This window comes from Lactuca virosa, chromosome 5 (assembly GCF_052849685.1).
Source record: "Lactuca virosa cultivar CGN04683 chromosome 5, Lactuca_virosa_CGN04683_v6, whole genome shotgun sequence".
Lineage (NCBI taxonomy): Eukaryota > Viridiplantae > Streptophyta > Magnoliopsida > Asterales > Asteraceae > Lactuca > Lactuca virosa.
The window spans coordinates 414,388,485-414,409,956 of record NC_136430.1 but is presented as its reverse complement, the minus strand read 5'-3'; the positions used below and the strand labels follow the sequence as shown (position 1 = coordinate 414,409,956).

General features: G+C 36.0%; 5 protein-coding genes across 6 annotated transcripts; 3 read left to right on the top strand and 2 right to left on the bottom strand.

Annotated features, from left to right (window-relative positions):
* Nucleotides 1–7,384: 7,384 nt before the first annotated feature.
* LOC145114005 (uncharacterized) lies at nucleotides 7,385–9,809 on the top strand. The gene is made up of 6 exons (XM_079050030.1): nucleotides 7,385–7,616; nucleotides 7,727–8,088; nucleotides 8,155–8,607; nucleotides 8,684–8,942; nucleotides 9,135–9,341; nucleotides 9,445–9,809. The coding sequence occupies exons 1-6, from the start codon at nucleotides 7,385–7,387 to the stop codon at nucleotides 9,807–9,809; spliced, it is 1,878 nt and encodes a 625-aa protein (XP_078906156.1).
* Nucleotides 9,810–9,914: 105 nt separating this feature from the next.
* LOC145114004 (uncharacterized) lies at nucleotides 9,915–10,517 on the top strand. The gene has a single exon (XM_079050029.1). It carries the CDS (start codon nucleotides 9,915–9,917, stop codon nucleotides 10,515–10,517), a length of 603 nt encoding a protein of 200 aa, XP_078906155.1.
* A 1,027-nt stretch (nucleotides 10,518–11,544) lies between these two features.
* Nucleotides 11,545–12,934, top strand: LOC145112046 (small ribosomal subunit protein uS10y). Of its 2 annotated transcripts, none has more exons than XM_079048259.1 (4): nucleotides 11,545–11,657; nucleotides 12,062–12,183; nucleotides 12,387–12,500; nucleotides 12,607–12,934. In XM_079048259.1, exons 2-4 carry the CDS (start codon nucleotides 12,072–12,074, stop codon nucleotides 12,747–12,749), a joined length of 369 nt encoding a protein of 122 aa, XP_078904385.1. In that variant the 5' UTR covers nucleotides 11,545–11,657; nucleotides 12,062–12,071; the 3' UTR covers nucleotides 12,750–12,934. The 2 variants fall into 2 exon arrangements, with proteins under 2 accessions (XP_078904385.1, XP_078904384.1); XM_079048258.1 differs by having other exon boundaries at nucleotides 11,559–11,689.
* A 544-nt stretch (nucleotides 12,935–13,478) lies between these two features.
* On the bottom strand, nucleotides 13,479–16,449 carry LOC145112045 (receptor-like protein EIX2). The gene is made up of 2 exons (XM_079048257.1): nucleotides 13,709–16,449; nucleotides 13,479–13,671 (listed from the first exon to the last, which is right to left on the bottom strand). Exons 1-2 carry the CDS (start codon nucleotides 16,433–16,435, stop codon nucleotides 13,519–13,521), a joined length of 2,880 nt encoding a protein of 959 aa, XP_078904383.1. The 5' UTR covers nucleotides 16,436–16,449; the 3' UTR covers nucleotides 13,479–13,518.
* Nucleotides 16,450–17,964: 1,515 nt separating this feature from the next.
* Nucleotides 17,965–19,627, bottom strand: LOC145112188 (remorin 4.1-like). The gene is made up of 2 exons (XM_079048388.1): nucleotides 18,828–19,627; nucleotides 17,965–18,417 (listed from the first exon to the last, which is right to left on the bottom strand). The coding sequence occupies exons 1-2, from the start codon at nucleotides 19,437–19,439 to the stop codon at nucleotides 18,226–18,228; spliced, it is 804 nt and encodes a 267-aa protein (XP_078904514.1). The 5' UTR covers nucleotides 19,440–19,627; the 3' UTR covers nucleotides 17,965–18,225.
* Nucleotides 19,628–21,472: the final 1,845 nt, after the last annotated feature.

Below are 21,472 nucleotides of genomic sequence, written 5' to 3'. Positions count from 1 at the left end.
AGTCAAATTTTGAGAATATGGCAAACAAAAAATTATTATGGCAAAAGACTAGAACCATGTCTTTATGTGAAACATCATGAATCGTGTCCCATTTACTTTGGGTACAAGATCGATTACATGTGCTATAATATTTACCCTTTCTTAATTTTCCAAATGCCTTGGGGAATTAAGGGGAACAATGTCTAGAATTAGATATGACTAAAGTGATTAAGCAATTGTCGACGACAATCTAAGGTTTACCAAAGATTGGTTGCTCAAGGACAGTTGGAAGTATACTGTTTAATATTGGAAGGACCATATTGACATAGTCTGAAAAGAGGCAACTCTTGTTCAGAAGCGGTAGTCAAAATGGGAATATTGAGTTGTCTTCATAGGTGGAAGCAATCTGTGTAAGGTTAAAGAAACTTAATGCAGGAAGCATGTTCAAAGCAATGCGCTTTGAGTTTGAGACATCGTTTCCATGGAATTGATCTCCATTGGGATACTCTGTAATGATTGTTGCCAAGCCTTTGTGGCTTTGTGCATAATCATTACAAGAGGAACATTGTATATAAGTTTAAAATCTAAACAGATTTCGATAAATGATATGAATTTGGAATTCTTACATTTAAGACAAGGATTTGGGAGTGTGAAAAGAGAATCATTGAAATTATGTTCAATTGATTTAGTTCACAAAGAAAAGGATCATAGACAAACATAGAGTTCATACTTGGTGTATGGCAAAGCTATTGTTTAAGAAAAACATAGTGTACATGCTTGGTGCATGGGACAACTAGTGTTTTTAATTCAAGTATAAAGTTGATAAAACCGAAACAATGAATAATGAGTAATCGGTATGGTGATAAATAAAAGTGTTTATTTATATTCATAGGGTTTGATACCATATTTGATTCATTTATTCTTGTGTTTCACTTTGCATGTTTTGACTTCCAGAATAACTAAGTCGCTCTTCCTGAATGATTAAGTTATTCAAACCATCCACAGTCGGTCATATGTTGGAAGTAGATATGAATCAAGACTGTCATGGGTTGGTTTGTAGAGGTCCAAGTTGGTGGACAAAGTGGTGCTACAACACTCATGAGTGCTCATAAGTTCTGAGTATTGGATTCAACCCGCGCTCATTTGAATCACTTCATGGATTTTATCACGAGTGATCATGAGACGATAATATCTTATATTCTTCAAACCTAGAGATATGAGTTGTTACTATGAGTTGGTTATACATTGATTGCACGAAAACGCATTTGGTAACTCGATGTTATAAAACCTGCCTTTGTGTATGATTCAACAAGTAGTAGAACAAGCCATACGAGTCGCAGTTTATCCATTCCTTTTACCTTCGGGATAAAAGCGATATCTGTGGGCCCCTCGATGATTTAGCGATGACACATGTGAGTGCTTGGCCAAGCCAGGACTGATTTGATTTGTTCAATCAGTCAGTCATCATAAATCGAAAATCGGGAAACAACAAATGGACATAGATAATGATTATAATCCATGTCTCAGTCCATATGATATCTAGAATGGAGGAATATATGATCCCTTATCTAATGGACAAGTCATTGACAAGGTCAGAGTTCGACAGCGGCTTTAAGAGCTATAATTGCCAGTTAGGTTTTGAAGTCATACTCAATAATAGTTTTAGACTTATCCAAGTGGGAGACTGTTGGATTAATGTCTAAGTCCATAACTATATTTGGTATGTACTTGACCCGACCCGGCATGGTCCATTTGGGTTGCACTTCACCGGCACAATTTATATGGATAGTCTTTTGAGAATAGTATATTTATGATTTATATTAATATGTTATAAGTTCTAATATATTAATATGGAATCATATTATTTAATTAGTATTGATCAAGAATTAATTTAGAATTAATTAAGTGATCAAAAAGAACTAATTAAATATGGACTCTTATATATATGGAATGGGCCAAGTTCATTTAGGTTGGGCTAAGCTTTCATGGATGGTCCATGGAGCTTTTAACCCATGGATCTTATGTAAATGAAAGGTCATGGGTATTAGGGTTTACATGGATGTAACCCTAATCCTCCATAATATATAAAGGGGTCCTTGGCTCACAAAATTGGTACAAGTGTGTGAAAATAAGAGTGGGCCGATTTTAGTGTGCATACATATTCTCTCAAGTTCTTCCAAGGTGTTTTGGTGATTTGTGATTCCATTTGAGGCTTCCACACTATTGGGGCTAAGCTCTTAAAGCTTTAAGACATCAAGCTACATCAAAAGGTATGCCATCTAACTAGAACTTTGTAGTATAGGTGCTTCATAATATGCTAGTTAGGATGAAACCTTGGAATATTTAATATTTGCATGTATAATAGAGAAAACATAGATCCAAGGTTTATAAGGTTGCATGTACACCATAGGAGTGTTAGAATGCTTAAAACCCAACACATCCCTAGTACGCTGGGCGTAGCAATCAGTGCCTAAACCCTGCTTTTGTGGTTTGAGCCATATTTAAGCTCCTTCACTTCCACAAACCCATTCCATTCTCAGCCTCAACCTCCGCCTCTCCAACACCCTCTCTTTAAACCCTAACCCTACTTTGAGCCTTGTGAGCAAAAAGAAGGTGTTTTTAAGTGCTTTGTGATGGGTTTTGAGCAAAACATACAATCCTATGTGTGCATGCAACCCTAATGCTTTGGATCTAGGTTTTCTCTAATTGAACGTGCAAACTTGAACACAAAAGAAGAAACCCTAGGTTCTATGTATTACAATAAAAATCACATAATAGGGTTATAATACATACCTTTAAGATTGTTATAGTAAACAATATTGAATCCTTGCTTGAAAGACCTTTGGTAGAAAGCGCCACAAGTGTCGCGCCTCTAATGGCTCACAAACAAACTTAAGCAACCAAGGATTAATATATATAGAGAGAGAGAATGGAATAAGAATTTCGGCTCTAAGCCTTCTTGAGGATGCATTCACGAAATTCAACCCTAATGAGTGTTTATATAGGTGTTAGGAAGGTATTGGATAAGGCAGGTGTATCCAAGATAACCCTAATCCATTAACTTCCTCCCTAAGGCATCCAAGACACCCTTAGAGCCCAAGGAAACCCTAGGAGCATCTATATTTCGTTCACCCCCTTTAGTGAGGTTCTAGAATTGCCCAATGCTCAACTATTGAACATTGACACCATTAGTCCCTGCAGTTTCAATTAATTAATATAATCCCAAAATTAACTTCTGATTAAATATTAATTAAACAATATGATTTCTAATTAATATATTATTTCCATAATACATTAATAAATCATTTATTTTGATTTCTAATTAATTTATCAACCAAGTAATAAATTAATAAATCATTCCTCTCTCTAAAAGTAAATCCTATTCAATTGCCAGGTTTGAAGGCAACCCAAAAGGACTTTGCTACTAGCAATTCAAGTTTATACCAACTAGTTATGGGCTTAGACACCTAATCCAACACTTTGGGAGTGTTCTTGGTGCACCTTGGAGAAAAAGGAACTCACTGAAGAAGCATTGGTTGCATTGGAGCTTGTAGATCTAGACCTTGTTCACCTTGATCTTTCTTTTGGAGGTATAAAGTTTGAATCTTGGTGATGAAATTGTTAGATCTAGCTAGTTTTGGGTGTTATGAGCTTTTGGTCACTTTTAGTCCATAAAGTGTAGATCTTGAAAGTTTTTGACCTTGTTATGGATAAAGTTGGAAACTTTATCCATCCAAACATCATATTGACTCAGATCTGAAGGTTGGAGACTTGGACTTAATGGATAAAGTTGAAAAATATGCACTTTTGGTCCCTTTGAGACTTAAAGACTAGATCTTGTTTGTTGGGACCATTATAATGGATAAATTTGGAAACTTTATCCATTATGGAACTATTAGGAACCATAAAAATGTGATTTTGGTCCTTATAGCCCTTCCATGTAAGAATTATGATGTCTTAATGGATTAATAAGTTAAGGTTTTAGCTTTTGGACCTTCCCTAGCCATGGAAAGTCGTAAAGGTGGAAACTTTATGAATTAAGACAATGTTTTGAGGCTAGATATGAGTTTGGGTGAAAAGTCCTTTAAGGGATTAAGTGCTTAAAGAATAAGTGGGATCAGGTTGCGTACACTGGGCATACTCAACTGCCTTGGAGTTTGACTTTTGTTGACTTCTGTTGACTGTTGACCGTTGAATTTTTGACCAAGTTTGACCTTGGGTCAAACTTGAGGATTTTGGTCTATTGATTAAGATTTTATCTGGTTCTGGTGTTAGTGGATTTGCGGAAGCAAGCAGTGCAGAATGGAGTATATCACAGTCTTTTGAGGTTCTTCGATTCAGGTGAGTTTTCCTCACTGTACTCGTGGGTCGAAGGCACCAATGCCGACCCACTAGATTATGGTCGGGTTGAGGCGGTCATGCTTTGTGCTGAAGGCCAAGATACCCAAGGCGGTCTGGATAGGTTGTACGCCTTGCGAGGCAGTCTAGTCAAGATGAAGGCTCGGAGAGTAGTCCAGATAGGGTGTAGGCCCTGCAAGGAGGTCCAGTCATGTCGAAGTCTCGTAGAGCGGTCCAGATAGGTTGTAGGTCCTGCGAGCCGGTCCAGTCAGGCTGAAAGCTCATATTTGCATGCTTTGTTTGTTATGTTGTGTGATGGTACTTTGGGGGAACTCACTAAGCTTTGGCTTACAATTTTAGTTTATTGTTTCAGGTACTTCTGAGGATCGTGGGAAAGCGAAGGCCTGATCGTGCACATCTTCATATTTTCATGATATTGATTTTTGGGACACTCTAATATGACTTTACTTTTAAAATAATGGTTCTTTTTGTAAACAATGATGGTTAATGACTGCTTTCGAAAATTTTAAATTTCTATGATTTTTGGGATGTTACAAGTTGGTATCAGAGCCTTGGTTTGAGAGAATTGGAGGAGCATTCGTGTGAATCCAGACTCAAACTAAGGAACTGCAAAAGTTTTAAAAGGATTTTCAAAAGTAACCAAGGAAGGATGTGAAATGTACGATCAGCCGGAGCCATAAAGTATACCCCACGTTACCACACTGTTATTTGATATGATGTTTATGATAGAACAACATGATAGTGATAGGCTAGAGATCTTCAGGAATTGGATGATAAAATTTCTTGATATATGATGCCTAATAGCCTAGGGTTACTTCTTGTATGGAATTGACGTCATTACTCTAGTTGCTTAGTGTATGCATCATAATTGTACATAACTAAGATTTTACAGCCTGAGAATGTTTGATTTAACCTTATTTCTTGTTCCTCGTTTGGTTGTGGGCTTAGGTAGAATCAAGTATTCGACTGTCTATAGGATCCAGTGTTATGTATGATTAGCATACATGAGTGCTATAGGGTTGGTGGAAGTTTCATGGATGAGTCTATGTATGAGAAGTCGGCCAAATGAGGAATGTTTATCCACTCCCAAAAGAGTGAGGATAGGATGTATGTGTATCCTAGTTGTTGTATTTGTTTTGGGTGGTTGTGATGATCCTTGAGACAAATACGGGTAGGTGTGGAAGGTAGTATGAGCCCGTACTACTGAAAGCACAAGACCCGTATGCATCGCAAGGAAGTCACGAACCCCGAGGGGTAGTCTCGTCATGTGTTTGATGCATTATGTACTGTGGCATTCTGATGCATTTTTGGTTCGCTTTAGTATGGAGCTCACAAAGGGATCTGATTCAAGGTCTGGACTTGAGGGCCATGATAGGCCGGGATTGATTGTTGATCAGATGTGGGAGATGATTACCATTGAGGTTTCACAGATAATGTAGGAAGAATTCTCTGGTATCGTGGATCGGATGATTGGCGGGCTAATTGCTAAGTTTGAGGAGCGAACTACAACTTTGTAGACTGTATGGAGGGACTACTGAGATGACTACCAGGGAAAATAGCATGGTTTGATACCATGATTTGTGACAATTTTTCCATATACGTCGGTCTTTGGTTATGGTTGTTCAGGCATGAGAATGGGTATGGTGATTGTTTGGGCCTTAGTGTTCATGTCAGTTTGGGTTTGAATGGTGCAGACCTAGGTGAGTTAGTTGGTTTTGAGGTATCGAAGGCCTTGCTCGAGGCCATGCCAATTGAGTCGCGGGACTCATGAAGGAAACGATTGTTATGATCAGCTCGAGGATTGCAGCTGAAAGCTGAGTAGTTGACAGATGGATTGGAATGTCGCTATCTACGATAGAGTTATGTTCTTCTAACTTATCGTGCTCAAATGAAAGACAGAGTAGACATGTGATCTTCAAAGTTGGGGTGTAGACCCAACACAGGGCTAGATGGTTGCGGTTTTTGGCAGCATGTATGGCAGTGTGGGAATGCACAAGAGGATCCTTGTGGCACGATTACCTTGAGATGAGATCAAGGGTCTGCTTTCTCGTAGTATCCATAATGAGAAGCGAATAGTTTTTTCTTTTACCTAAATTTTGTCTAATTTCCCGCTCCATATAACGACTGATGAATGATTTGCGCGTGTTGAATCTTGAGGCAAAAGAAACGTAGACAAGAACATTAAGTCTAATATTATTAACCTAATTTATATTTGGGTCTATACTCAACCTAGTCTAATATATATGCAAAATTGTTTTGGGCCCTATTATTTAGTGGGCCTTGTCATGAGAACACTTTGAACTCTTTTTGGGCCGACCTTGTCATGAGCACACTTTGAACTCTTTTTGGGCCGGCCTTGTAAAGCTATATACAATCCTCCCTAATAAATAACAATCCTATTGCCACTTGTCAAATTCTTATGCAATTAGACATATGGCATTTTCTTGAATTTTTGATTTACCTATTATTCCATTTGTCAATTTATTAAGATGCCACCTAATCAATATATAATGTAGACAACAAGACAGAAGGACATATAACCTACCTACCGCTTCTGAGGTTGCTGCTTTAATTGTTGGTGACATTGGTAATTCAATTGATAATAGAGATATCATCGTAACAACTAAATCAGGCAGTCTACAATGTATAAATGAATTGCATCCCGCTTACCTTGCTATTCAATACCCACTACTCTTTCCTTATGGGGATGATGGATCGAGTTGACATCCCTCATAGAGGTGTTACGTGTTCAATGAATAACAAACGGCGTAACTGTACAATGAGATAATTCTTTTCTTATAGCATTCAAGACAGAGTTAATATTTTCTCATTAATTCTGAATTCAAGAAGACTTTTTCAACAATTTCTGGTTGATGCTTATACGATGATTGAAAGCTAGAGACTGTATTACATACGCAACCAACAAAAAGTTCTTCGATGTGAGTCCTATGAAACTTTACGCAGCGTGAAAAACAATGGAAATACAAATATTTCGAATATTGGGCAGCGTGTGATATTGCCTTCTTTTACTGGTGGTGCACGCTACATGATGCAGAACTATTTAGATGCCATGTCACTTTGTAAGTGGTTTGGCTACCCAGATTATTTCATAACTGTAACATGCAATCCAAAGTGGCCCGATATTCAAAGGTTTATTGCTGACACAAACCTCAAACCCAAAGACAGACCGAATATCCTATCTAGGTTGTTCAAAATGAAGCTAGATTCATTGATTAAAGACTTAAAGAAAAATTCATTATTGGGTTCGGTCGAAGCAGGTAATTTATATTAATAATTTATTGTTAAAGTGTTTTTATATTTATTGTTAATATGTTACATTATTTTTTTCAAAATCTTATAATACGTCTCTATGTAAATAAATTTTCAGTTGTTTATACGGTGGAGTTTCAAAAGCGCGGCCTACCTCATGCTCATATATGTCTATTCATGCACTCTGATTACAAGCTCCCAACCGTTGAACATATTGATCGGGTTATTTATGCTGGAATTCCAAACAAAGACGACGATCCAGAATTGTATGCACTTGTCAGCGAGTTCATGATGCATGGTCCTTGTGGTAGTGATAATTCTAAATGCCCATGCATGATTGATAACAAGTGTTCAAAAAACTTCCCAAAGACATTCACAGAGCATACTTTGGTTGATGAAAATGGTTATCCAATATATAGGAGACGTAATGATGGATCTTTTGTGGAAAAGTCTGGTGTTAAGTTAGACAATAGAAGTGTGGTTCCATATCACAAACTCCTCTTGAAAAGATATTAAGCTCACATTAATGTTGAGTGGTGCAATCAGGGTGCTTCCATCAAATATTTGTTCAAATATATTAACAAGGGTCCTGATAGGGCTACTGTTACGGTTGTACCAAGCAACAACGCAGATGATAATGATGATTTAGTTGACGAAATAAAAAACTACTACGATTGTAGATATTTGTCTGCATGTGAAGCTTCGTGGCGTATATTCAAATTTGACATTCATTTCAGGACTCCTTCTGTTGTGAGGCTTCCTTTTCATCTTCCTGTACAACAAAATGTTGTATACGATGCTGACGATGATATTGAAGATGTCCTCAATAAACAGTCTGTTTCTTCTTCGATGTTCTTAGCTTGGATGGAGTGTAATGAACATAATAAGGAAGCACAAAAACTTTCTTATGTTGAATTTCCTACCAAGTTTGTTTGGAAATTGAAGGATCTTTGTTGGAAGCCAAGAGAAAAAGAATTTTCTATCGGTCGAATTCACACTGTCTCTCCTAATGTTGGGGAAGCATATTTTTTGAGAATCCTTTTAAATAAAGTCAAAGGTCCGAAATGTTTTGCAGACATTCGTACGGTTAATGGACATGTGTGCTACTTTTAGAGAGGCATGTTATGCTCTTGGACTTTTGGAAGATGATAGAGAATATATTGATGCAATTGAGGAAGCAAGCCATTCAGGTTCTGGATATTATTTGCGTTATCTATTTGCAACTATGCTGAAGTCTAATAGTTTGTCGAGACCGTACTGTGTCTGGGAAAAAACTTGGCAATACTTATCAGATGGAATTCTCTACAATCAACAACTAAGATTAAAGGCACCATGTAATATGTTATTTTTCATTATTTAAATTAATGTTTTACTTAATAATTCTTACATAATATATTATATTTATTCAATAAAATTTATTATATATTTTTATATATTTAACTAAATCTTATTAACCTTATTATTATCGGTATGTTTTAATTTTATATAGTTATATATCTATAAAAATTAACTTGCAATTTCTACAGGTTTATCGCTTGATGAGGATCAAGTTAAGAACTTGACACTTTATGAGATTGAAATTTTTTTATTCCACAACAATTCAAGCCTCAAAGATTTTGATGGAATGCCTTACCCTGATCATGAGTCTATATCTTCTTCAAATAATCGATTGATTACTGAGGAGCTAGATTTTGACAGGACGAATCTATTGCAAGAGTTTTATCAGCTTCTTGGTTCATTAACAGATGAACAAAGAGATGTTTTCGACGATATTATCACAAATGTTAAAAAAAAAGAAAGGAGGTGTCTTTTTTGTTTACGGTTACGGAGGTACAGGGAAAACATTTCTCTGGAAAACATTATCCGCCGCTTTAAGATCGGAGGGTGAAATTGTGTTAAATGTTGCTTCAAGTGGTATTGCTTCATTATTATTGACAGGAGGCAGGACATCGCACTCTCGATTTATAATCCCTTTAAATCTTACCGATGATTCGTTTTATTCTATAACGCCGGAAAGTGATGTTGCTGAATTGTTAAAAAAAACATCATTGATTATATGGGACGAGGCACCCACGATTCATAAGCATGCCTTTGAAGCTTTGGATAGATCTTTGAAGGATATATTGGGTTGTCATCTTCGTAGCAACTCAAATTTGCCATTTGGAGGAAAAGCAATTGTTTTTGGAGGTGATTTCAGATAAATTCTACCTGTTGTTCCAAATGGAAGTAGACAAGACATAGTCAATGCTTCAATAAGTTCCTCCTATATTTGGTCAAATTGCAAGGTCTTAAGATTAACAAAAAACATGAGGTTAAGTCTTCAAACATCTAATATTGAAGAAACAGCCACATTTGCAAACTGGATTTTGAATATAGGTGAAGGAAAGGTTGGTGGCTTAAACGACGGCGAGACAATTATTGATATACCAGATGATATTCTCATTACAGATTCATCGGATCCTATTGGTTCATTAATTACATTTGTCTATCCTTCTATTGTTGAAAATGCCAATAATCCGATGTTTTTTCAAAAAAGAGCAATCCTTGCACCGAAAAATGAAGTTGTTCAAGAAATAAACAATCGTTTGTTATCATTATTTCCTGGAGATGAAAAAGAATACTTAAGTTCAGACAGTCTTTGTCAATCAGATTTTGTACACGATGACTTTGACGAATCTTTATACTCTCCTGATGTTCTAAATGGCCTTAGACCTTCAGGTTTGCCAATTCATAAATTGGTATTAAAAGTCGGTGTTCCAGTTATGTTATTGAGGAATATTGACAAGAAATACGGTTTGTGTAATGGAACAAGGCTACTAGTTATAGCATTGGGTAAGCGTGTTATAGAAGCAGAGATAATTTCTGGAAGTAATATAGGAAAGGTACGTTTATTCCAAGAATGTCACTGACCCCGTAACCGTAAAAATCATAAAAAAACATAAAAAAATACTTAGACATCACAAATCTTTTTTTTTGATTTTATATTATGAATTTTCGCAGCTTTTTCTTTATTTTCGCTGATTTTGTTTTTTGAAAAAAAACCAAAAAAAAACATGATTTTTTTATTTTTTTTTCAGCGATTTTGTAAATAAACCTGCGATTTTTAGGTAAAAAATGTCAAAAAAAAATATTTGTGATCTCTAAGTATTTTTTTTATGATTTTTATGATTTTTGTAAGGTTTTTTTTATTTTCCATATAACCCTTCCCTATATATATATATATATATATATATATAACCCGTGGGAACCACGAGTTATAAAATTAATTAAACTTTCATAATAAAAATTTATAATTATTAATCAATTTTTTTAAATAAATCATTTTAAATAAATTATTAATTAAGAGATATATCAAAATTTTAAAGTTATTATAACTTCAAATTTAACATATAATTAGAAAATGTAAATTTGAATTTTGAAATGAGTTGCCTAATATATATGTACATGACACATGACATAATATTAATAAGTAGTTGTATTAGAGTGACACTTGGCAAAATGAGATTAAAACTATTTATTTATTAGAATAGAGATATCCTATGGTGCAGTTCGGTTTTATACGGTTTGAAAATTTTGAAACCACAAACAAACTGTTCACGACTTTTCGAAAATGTGAAACTGCAAGCCAAACCATAAAACCAAACTGATGCCCGGTTTGGTCGGTTTCACTGTTTGAAACCGAACCATACACCATAGTAGAAGCACTTTTGGGAGGACATGTAGCTAACAGGTAAAATGGATTTTTTGTCCTTATAATGCAAAAAATAAAAAAAATTATAGAACATTAACAAAGAACAAAGCGTTCATATGGCCGAAGCACCCATTATATCTCTTAACAAACCTATCAATTTTAGATTGAGTTCGGAGGTCCAATTGTAAAATTTCATCTTGTTAAGCTAAACGAGGCTTTTTTTTTTCATATAAACTATTTAGTTGGGCCACAACTCTCTTATTCGAAACATTTCGGGCCGGAGTTATATAAATTGGCCTAGGGTTTTAATATCTCTCCTGCCGTCTACTGAATATCACCACTGCAAGAGGTAAAGAAGGTAGAGTCGCCGTCGCCGTACTTTGTACCGGAGTAATTCCACTATCTCTACACGTTTATTTTCCGTCCGTTTTTATCAGCTCCTCGTATATGTAATCATACATGTTATGCGTGTCACTCTCTATTATTTATGTATTATTTATCGAAGGATTACAAGGTCTACGAGACTTTGTTGGTAATAATGTCTGCATACTTGTTTCAAATCATGTTGAAGTTGTACTGTTTGTATGTTCTTTTCTGGAGGTTAGATGTTGCGTAAAAATTAGAGTTTCATATGTGCCTTCATACGCTGATTGCATTTCCTTTTGTCTATATTGCATGTGTTGATTGTTCTGTAGTGTAGAGCTTTAATACTCATTTGATCTTATGCTGGATCGAATCATTGACTAAGGTTGTGATTAACAGTATCTAGAAGATGGCGTATGCAGCGATGAAACCAACAAAGCCAGGGCTAGAAGAGCCTCAAGAACAGATTCACAAGATTAGGATTACTCTTTCCTCCAAGAATGTTAAAAATCTTGAAAAAGGTCCGTGTTCTTTCAGCAGATTCTTTAGCTTATCTGTTTGTTCTTGTGTATGTAATTATGGTGCTGAGGGGAACTCGTGTTCTTCATTGGTTATTACTAACAAAATGACTAAACTACCATGATCTAATAATCCTTTGATGTCTATATTAGTGATTGTTCAGAAGAGTCTTGACTAACTTTTTTGAATTGGGGATTTGTGACAGTGTGTGCTGATTTGGTTCGTGGTGCAAAGGACAAGAAGTTGAGAGTTAAGGGACCAGTTAGAATGCCCACCAAGGTTCTTAATATCACAACCAGGAAATCTCCTTGTGGTGAAGGTAATTTAACTTTTCATTTTGCTTGTGTTATACTGCAAGTTCATCTCATTATTTCTAATGAAAGAACAACATTTAGTTTTTGTATTTGCTGTTTGTAATAATGTAGGAACAAACACATGGGACAGATTTGAGCTTCGTGTACACAAGCGTGTGATTGATCTTTTCAGCTCACCAGATGTTGTGAAGCAAATCACCTCCATCACCATTGAACCTGGTGTTGAGGTTGAGGTCACCATTGCTGATTCTTAGATTGCTGAGTGCTGTTTGCCTTGCCCTATACATTTACTATGTTTTATCTTGGGTAAGATTTCATGTAGGGTTAAATACTTTTTGCAATTTTGGAAGTATTTCAAGTGAAGAAGATATTCAGAGTTATGTTTATCTTTAATCTATTGTATTTTTATCAACTTAGTGCATTTCAAAGTTCTTGCTCATTTTGATATTTTCTATTGGTGTGTAGTTTCATGTGAGATATTAATTCCAATTACTAAAACCATTCAGACTATTTAGAAGTAATACAAAATTGGTGATCCTATTTAACACGTAGATCTTTTTTTTGACAGTATATTTTAACATAATTATGAATCCACCCAACCACAATATCCTTAAAAAAGACTCATACTAATTTGATATTTATGGAGCTTTTTGCTAGTAGTAGCAATTTTGTAATTTGATGAAGTTTTGAATTAATCCACTACACAATGAGCGATCACTCTGTTTAAAAGGTTAAAAAAAGCTCGAGTTTGTTGATATAAACGTGACCACTGTGGTCATATTTTGTGATTATCCCTTAATTATATTTCTTGTATTAGTAGTTACACATAAGCGGTGTCCTTAAAAGACATTCTACAATGGCGTGCTTTATCTATTTCTCAGTCGACCTCAATCATGCATGAATACTCTTTTCTCGTGAAAAGTAGGGGCTTAAAACCTAATTTTATTACTTTTATCTCTAGCCCTAAATAAAAACACCATATAAAGTAGAACAAAAGAAGATTAGATACAAATAAGTGAATAACTACATATGTGCAACCCTCCGCAGATTTACAAAGAACACCACCATCTTCACATAGACCCAATCTTTGAAGTCATCAAGAAACAAAAAAAAGCAACGTCCCACACGGCGGTTAAAAAGTAAAGCACCACATGATATCCAAAACGCGGTTAAAAAGTAAAGCACCACATGATATCCAAAACCCAGTAGCAATACCAGCTCCCCCACCAATATAGAACCATACCCAAAATTCATCTAGACCTTCTCCATCACCCTTACTTTTACCAATGACAGATGGTACTTCATCTTCTTCGTCTCCAGGACATTTTGTAATAAGGGGAGGTCCACATAATCCTATGTTTCCATCGTATCTTGAAGGCTCAAAGGACTGGAGTTGAGTGCTAGATGGAATTCTACCCGCCAAATTATTACATGAGACGTCTATGTAATCCAATAAACTCATTTGAGACATGCTTGATGGTATATCTCCCGACAAATTGTTTCTAGATAAATCCAAAGCTAAAAGTTTTTTCATCAGACCCATATTACGTGGAATCTCTCCACGAAGAGCGTTCCCTGATAAATTTAATGCAATGAGTTCATAAAGATTGGTGATCTCATATGGGATTTGCCCTGTTAAATTGTTGCTTGACAGGTCAATGCTCTTCAACAATCTCAAATTGTTAATGAATTCACGCTCATCTCCTAGCCACTCAACCACTGCATGGTCAGCATAAGCAACACCATCTCTACCTAAATGGAAATACGATGAGTAATCATATTGTAGATCTTGTACTTGTGTGAATCCTTCTTGAACCATGCTAGTAAGATTGTTCAAACATGAAGGAATGGTTCCATGGAGATTGTTTATTGACAAATCCAAGATTTGAAGGTTTTCTAATTGACATAATTGTAAAGGCATGGTTCCGAAGAAGTTGTTTGATCTTAGGATAAGAACATACAACCCCAATAAGTTTTCTCCAATCCAAACAGGCACGTTACCCGAAAACTTGTTGCCCCCCAAATTCAACGAGTTTAAACTCGTGCAATTTTTTAAAGACATGGGCAATTCTCCAGAGAAGTTATTGTCGTATAAATACAATACCTTGAGTTTGATCAAAGATTCAACTGAAGTAGGAATCCTTCCAGATAGGTTGTTGTGTCCCAGATTTAGAACTTTTAGCTGTTTGAAATTCCATAAACAGTCTGGAAGTTCGCCAGTTAAAAAGTTGTGGGAGAGGTCAAGAACTTGTAAAAACCCATCAACAATTTGGCATAAAAAGGAAATCCCTCCATAGAATTTGTTTCTGGAGAGATTTAATGATGCCACAGTGGAAGAAACATTAGGTATTGGACCATAGAAGTTGTTGGAACTCAAATCTATCACCGAACCAAAGTCAAAATTCGATGATAAATCTGATACTTTTCCACTGATGTTGTTGGAAGAGAGATTGAAATAATGTAATCGTGAAGGCCACGTGTCCCAAAAATCAAGAGGAATTGTGTCTGATATTCTAGTGTTAGAAATATCAAGACGAGTAAGATGTTTGAGATTTTGAATCCATTTTGGGAATTGAGGCCCTAAATTGCAAGAGCTTAGATCAATCGCCTCTGCATAAGAAAGGTTTGACATGGGATCTATGGAAGGAACTCCTTCGAGTGAGTTTTTTGAAAGATCAATTATAGAAACCTTCGAGTTTCCAATGTTTACAGAGATGGCACCTCTAAGATTATTGAAAGAAACGTCAAGGGTTTCAAGTTTTGGTAGTTCCCACACTTTCTCACTTATAGTTCCGTTTAAGTAATTGTGAGATAGACACAAGTATCCTAGGTTTGAAAAGTTTTGGATCTCATCGGGTAATGACCCTGTAAATTGGCTTCCTGAAGCTGACAACCATTGTAATGTAACTGATGTGCATCCAGACAAGTTGTTCAGAAAATCAGGAAGGTTGACAATAGCAGAGTTGTTTTCAAATCTAAAAACTTCCAAACTACAAAGGTTACCAAGATATTTTGGTATCCCATCTAACGTGTTGCTAGATAGCAAAAGAAAACGAAGCTTATTGTTGGTTAATGGGAATAACCAAGTATACATGGATGAGGTGAGATTGTTGTTTCTAAGATCAAGGATTTCAATTGATGAAGAAGATTTGACAAAAGAAGAATATGGATCCATGACTTGAGAAAGCTCACATCCTTGTAAACTTAAATGTGATAGTTTTCGAAGACCCAAAACTACATTAACCCAATTGTTTGCTTTGGACATGGAGATCTCATCCATCTCAAGATGTTGCAAATAAGATAGATGAGATATCCACTCCAGATTTTCAACTCTACATCTTCCAACATATCCAAGGAGAAGCTCTTCTAAGTTAGTGAGGTTTCCAAACTCTGGAGGAATGGTTCCATAAAGAGAGTTGTGGGAAAGGTCAAGATAACTTAATTCGGTCAAGGAACCAAGTGAGGCTGGAATGATTCCATTAAAACCATTGTCGCTAAGATCAAGGTACCTTAATTGAGTCATGGAACCAATGAACGTGGGAATGGGTCCATGAAAAGAATTGAAGGAAAGTTGAAGATGATTCAAGTTGCTTAAGTTAAGCAACGAATGGCTAATCTTACCTCCAAGACCACTGTGCCATAGTTCAAGCTCTGTGACATGACCAGTTTCGTTGTTGCATGTGACTCCGAACCACTTACAACAATCGTCTTCTTCAGCTTTCCATGTATAGAGATGACCATTGGGGTCTTGAATGCTAACTTTGAAATCAAGGAGAGCATGTCTCTCTTTATCAGTGCACTTATTGACAACACCTTTATCATCATCATCTCCTCCTCCTCCTCCCACTGCTACCAATTGGTTAGCAGTTGTAGTCTCAGTGAGTAGCAAGAGAAGTGAGAAGATTATAAACACACAAGGGTTCATGATGTAAGTGCACATGTTGGTGATTTTTGTTTTGTATTGATGCATATATGAAACGCCACACCCCCTTAAGGTTATATATAGTGTCGGGTGTTAAGAAGAATCTTTCATGTGGATTATACCTCAAATTGGCGCCTATTTGTGTGGAGCACACAACACTCAAAATTGTGATGTTTGAACGAAAGTATAAGACAAATTAAAAATGAATAAATGCAATGAGTTGCCCAAGTTAGACGTCAAAGACTTGCTAAGTCTTGGAAATTTGTATTTATTTTAAATATCTTTTCCAAACTTGTGGTAGATTTTGGCCCTCATAATATGTGATGTAATTCCCAAAAAGAAAAAAAAAACTATATCAAATACCATAAATATCCATGAAATTTGGAATATGATATTCTTTTGAGTCTAAGAATTTAATGAGTAGGAAATGAATTTTTCCTACTTAGACTAAATAGTTACCTTGTTTAATTCAAGCCGACTTGTTTAAGTGAACCCAAGTTGGTCCATTTCGATTTAGTCCATGGTGTTTATTGTTTTAAAAAAATATTTTAACTAAAAGCGCTAGCTATGACTCAAAATTTTAAAATGATTAAAGAAATTTACAAGTTTATTATAACCTTTTTAAGGATGTAGACTTAATTTAATTTATGATCTATATTAGGGGTGTATTTCTTTCTTTATAGATGTTGTGCCTACAGATGGTAAAAACACACGTATCTGATGGATACCTGACATTAGGATTGTAATTGACTAAGGATGGGCATAGATACATTGTATGCCCGAAGTTAAAAGATAGGGACAAGGACAGGGAAAGCATACCCCTAGTTTAATCGAACCCGAACCAAACAATGTGACATTGTTCACAAACAATATCAATTTCATAATATCAGAATTTTACAAGCAATATGAGTATTTCACAAACAATAGAGTATGTGAATTCACACCTTATCAAGATAGTATTAGGTTTGATATAGTGTTTGATAAAACTAAATAATAAGTAGCATTCATTTGTCATTCAAAGGAGAACATACAAGGTCCAAGTAGAGGTGCACATGGTCCTAGTAAATTTGGTTTTAGATTTTTTAATATCCGGATCGGATAAAATCAAATCCAGCCAATTTCAGATTTTGGATAATCCAGACTAAATTTTAGTTGGAAATTATAGGATCCGGTCAAAACCCGTGGATAGATTTTTTTTTTAGATGTTGGTGGGAAATTATATTTTTTTTAGATAAAAAGGTATCCTACAGAAAATCCTATTGGATTTTTTTTGTAACCAAATAAAATAATATAGGGGTCGGATTATTTTACAGATAAAAAGCTTTGGATCCGTTTTGTGCACCTCTAGGCCCAACTGTTCCTATGAAACTTTGATCATATACGAGACAATCGTAATACCATCCATGGCGTGAGATTAAATCATGGAATGCAAATAATTAACGAAGCTGTCTAGGTTTTGAACGTAGGCCTCCATTTTAAAATTTCATTTCCCAACCATTAAGCTCTATGATCAACATGTATATTGATTTAAATATGTAAAACACGTATTCAACCTCAAATGTTATCAAACAAAACTGTACACAAGACTGTTACAAACTTCTTAACGATTGTAAACCACTTTAAACACTCACTACTCTTGTCTTTGTTCATCAAAAACATACAAACATTGCACCTAAAAATTCGTGTATCTTTGGTACAACACCTCAGAAATGTCACCTAGCCTTTTGGGTACTCTTCACTCCAAAAAACTTACATGGCTCGGGTGCATGCATGCTTAATTATTATATATAATTGTCGTGCGATAGGCCTTAAAAGAAGGAATGTTTGGCAGGAGCTCGACCAACAGCCCTCATCAAATTGGCCACTTCCAAGATCCTTGCCTCTTTTGTCCCTCTCTTTGCCTCTGCAGTCGCTCTCCTTTCTTCTGCTTTCCTTCGAGCTTTTGCTATGTCATTCTGCATTTTCTCCATTGCCCTTGCTCGTTTCTCCTCCAGTTTTCTCTACACCAACCAATATCATGTTCGTATAACATTTAAACAATCTTTATAACGACTTTGATTCAGCATATAGCTTAATAAAAACATATATATGAAAAGGAAATCAGTTAATATTCTTCTCACATCGGATCTTTACTATTCACTCTCCTATCTCAAAATCGGTTCACCTATCTGAAAATCAATTTCACTGCATATAAGGGTTGTACTATGTTCATTTAAAGTTGTGTCAGAAGATAGATTAGTGCTACAGGGTTCTCTAAGAGTTTAAGTTGATTTATAGTATCGCATAAAGATAATGTATTAACAAAATGACAAAAACTACAGCTACGACTGATTACCAATTAAAAGACTTTTCGTTAACACTTAACAGGATACGTGTGTATGCTTTGACCCGTTAGAAGAATCGTACGTACCTCAACTTTCTTCATCCACAAACTGGATTTCTGAACCTGTTCATTCTCCCACCCGTTGATGATCGCATCATCACGTTTGAATCGATTATTGATCTTTGAGATCTTGGCGTTTTGCCAAGCGGATATCTTCGATTCGACCTCATCTTTCTTCACCCTCTGAACGGACACCTCGCTATGGTTTCCACCGGCGGTGATCATGGAACTTGTGCCACCCTGTGGTCTAGTCGGCGACTCCATAGGATTATTATCTGGCACCATCGCTAACGGATTAGTTTCTCTCATATCTTCCTCACCAATCCTTTCCAGATTACTGCTTCCATTGTTGGTGTTCATACTGTTCACTCCCTCGCTGATTTCGCTTCCGTTTATGCCAGTTCCGGCCAAGACCAGGGCATTAAACTCTCTGCTCATGGTGGTGAAGTTTTCACTTTCGGTGCTGGTTACTGAGAGGGATGAGGATCGGTGGCTGGTGCTTTCCCAGGGCTCACGGTGAGGGCGGTAGGGTGGTGCTGGAAGTGGGGAGGTTAGAGCATGGATTTCTCTAATGTTTTCATCATCATCATCGCCTTGTTCTTGATCATGTGAAGAAGAAAGTGTTTGATCATTGAACATGTTTGTCTTCTGGGAAGATAACAAAACAGAAAGACCAAGAATTAGAGCTTGGAGAAAAAGGTTTGGGAAGGAAAGAAAATGGCGTAATCACAATATAAAATGCATTATGATGATATGATTAATGATGCTGGGTTAATTAAGTAAAAGAAAAAAAAACTAAAAAATACTAAAGCAAATAATAACCACAAAAAAAAAAAAGATGACTTTGCATGGAGTGTAGACTCAAACATCTCTTCGGTAAGAAGTACTTATCATGTTTTCCTTATTAATTTTTTCTAACATATTTATTTATTAGAGGTGATAAAATACACAAGCTATGTTGCTTATTTTGGTGTTATAACATATTTTAGTATAGTTATTATTAATATCAAGATAGACTGAGCTCCATCTACTTATCGAGACAGGAGTATATTCGGAGTGACAAATATGAACTCGGGAATACGGGGTCCGATGAAAGCATCCATGGGTACAAGGTTCTAAGGGGCAGAGCCCGTGGCGGTGGTGACGTCATTATGATGTAATAGTCAGTTATATCATATAACCAACCTTCCAACCATTATTTTGACGCCAAAATGCATATAACCACCATTTAACTACTTTCTTCCCTATATAAGAATAGATTGCATGTTCCAAGAAAAAAAAGGTTACATTCTATATACTCGAAATCTGTTCATCAGATTCTCGCTATCTCTCAAAACGTAAAGTAGCAAGGTAGTTTCTGTGTTTCGGATTTGGAAGTGACGTGACTTTTAAATTGTCTCTTTTGGATTATCCTAAATCAGATTTCGTGATACCCAAGACATAAGGGTTGAAATCATAAATTTTGGAAAATGATTGCAATCACGATCTAAGATATTATCCAAGTCTATATTGATATACTTTAGACACCAAAATCTAACAAACTAGTCAAATTATATAATGGAACAAGATTAATCTATGCCTTAACCGTTATAAGTCTACACATATATTGTGAAAAAGAATCTAATTTATGAAGGTAATAAATTTATAAAACATGCAGCCTAGTAGTAACGCAACACCTTCACTTGTTCCACACCACAATAGTGTATATCGGTTGCCAACTCTCGATGTTATATGGAGTGGTCTACAGCATACTTACTCAAAAAGTATGTCACATCAACTTCACTATATTCTTATTAGTCCTTACACACATCAGGAAATGCCCGCCACTCCACATCATTTATATAATTTATTTTTTATATTTTAATTACACAATTTTAATAAAAACACAACTTTTTATGCAAAATGACATAAACAATCAGTACTTAATTTATTTTTCCCCTATCATGTGCTTGTAGCGGGTGTTTTATGTAGTGTCATGTAACATCCCAAAATTTGAGGCCAAAAAAAATGTTTTAAATTAAGTAAATCATCATTTAGGTTACCAAACATTGTCACTATTTCATCATTCATAAAATCATAAAATCATGTCTCGAAAACCATATCATCAGGAACAATGAAAATCAGAGTACAATCCCAGAAAATCCGATGCGGAAACCATGTGTGTGATGCGCTGCTACGCCGCCGACTCTTTCCCCTTGGACGAAGAGGTACCTGAAACCAAAACTGAAACTGTAAGCACAAAGCTTAGTGAGTTCCCCCATCATACCACATACCACATAACACCGTCGGTATCTTTCAACCGGTAACTGCCATCGGTATCTTTCAACCGGTAACCATCATCGGTATCTTTCAACCGGTACACGCCATCGGTATCTTTCAACCGATAATTGGGGACTATTTCACCCCCTAGCACTAGCATACCGTAACGAGAGGTAATCATACAGTCAGGCATAACTGGGTAGGGACAACTAATCCCTTCTACACACATAGCATATCACACAGGCATATCCCATGACCATAACACATTAACATACCAAGATAATTATCACAAAGACAATCATCTCAAACATAACTACCTACTGGTGGGCCGACATTGATGCCTTAGACCCACCCCTACCGGAAGGTAACTCACCTCGTAGTAGTAGCTGCCGATCTGTGCGGGAACTCTCTGT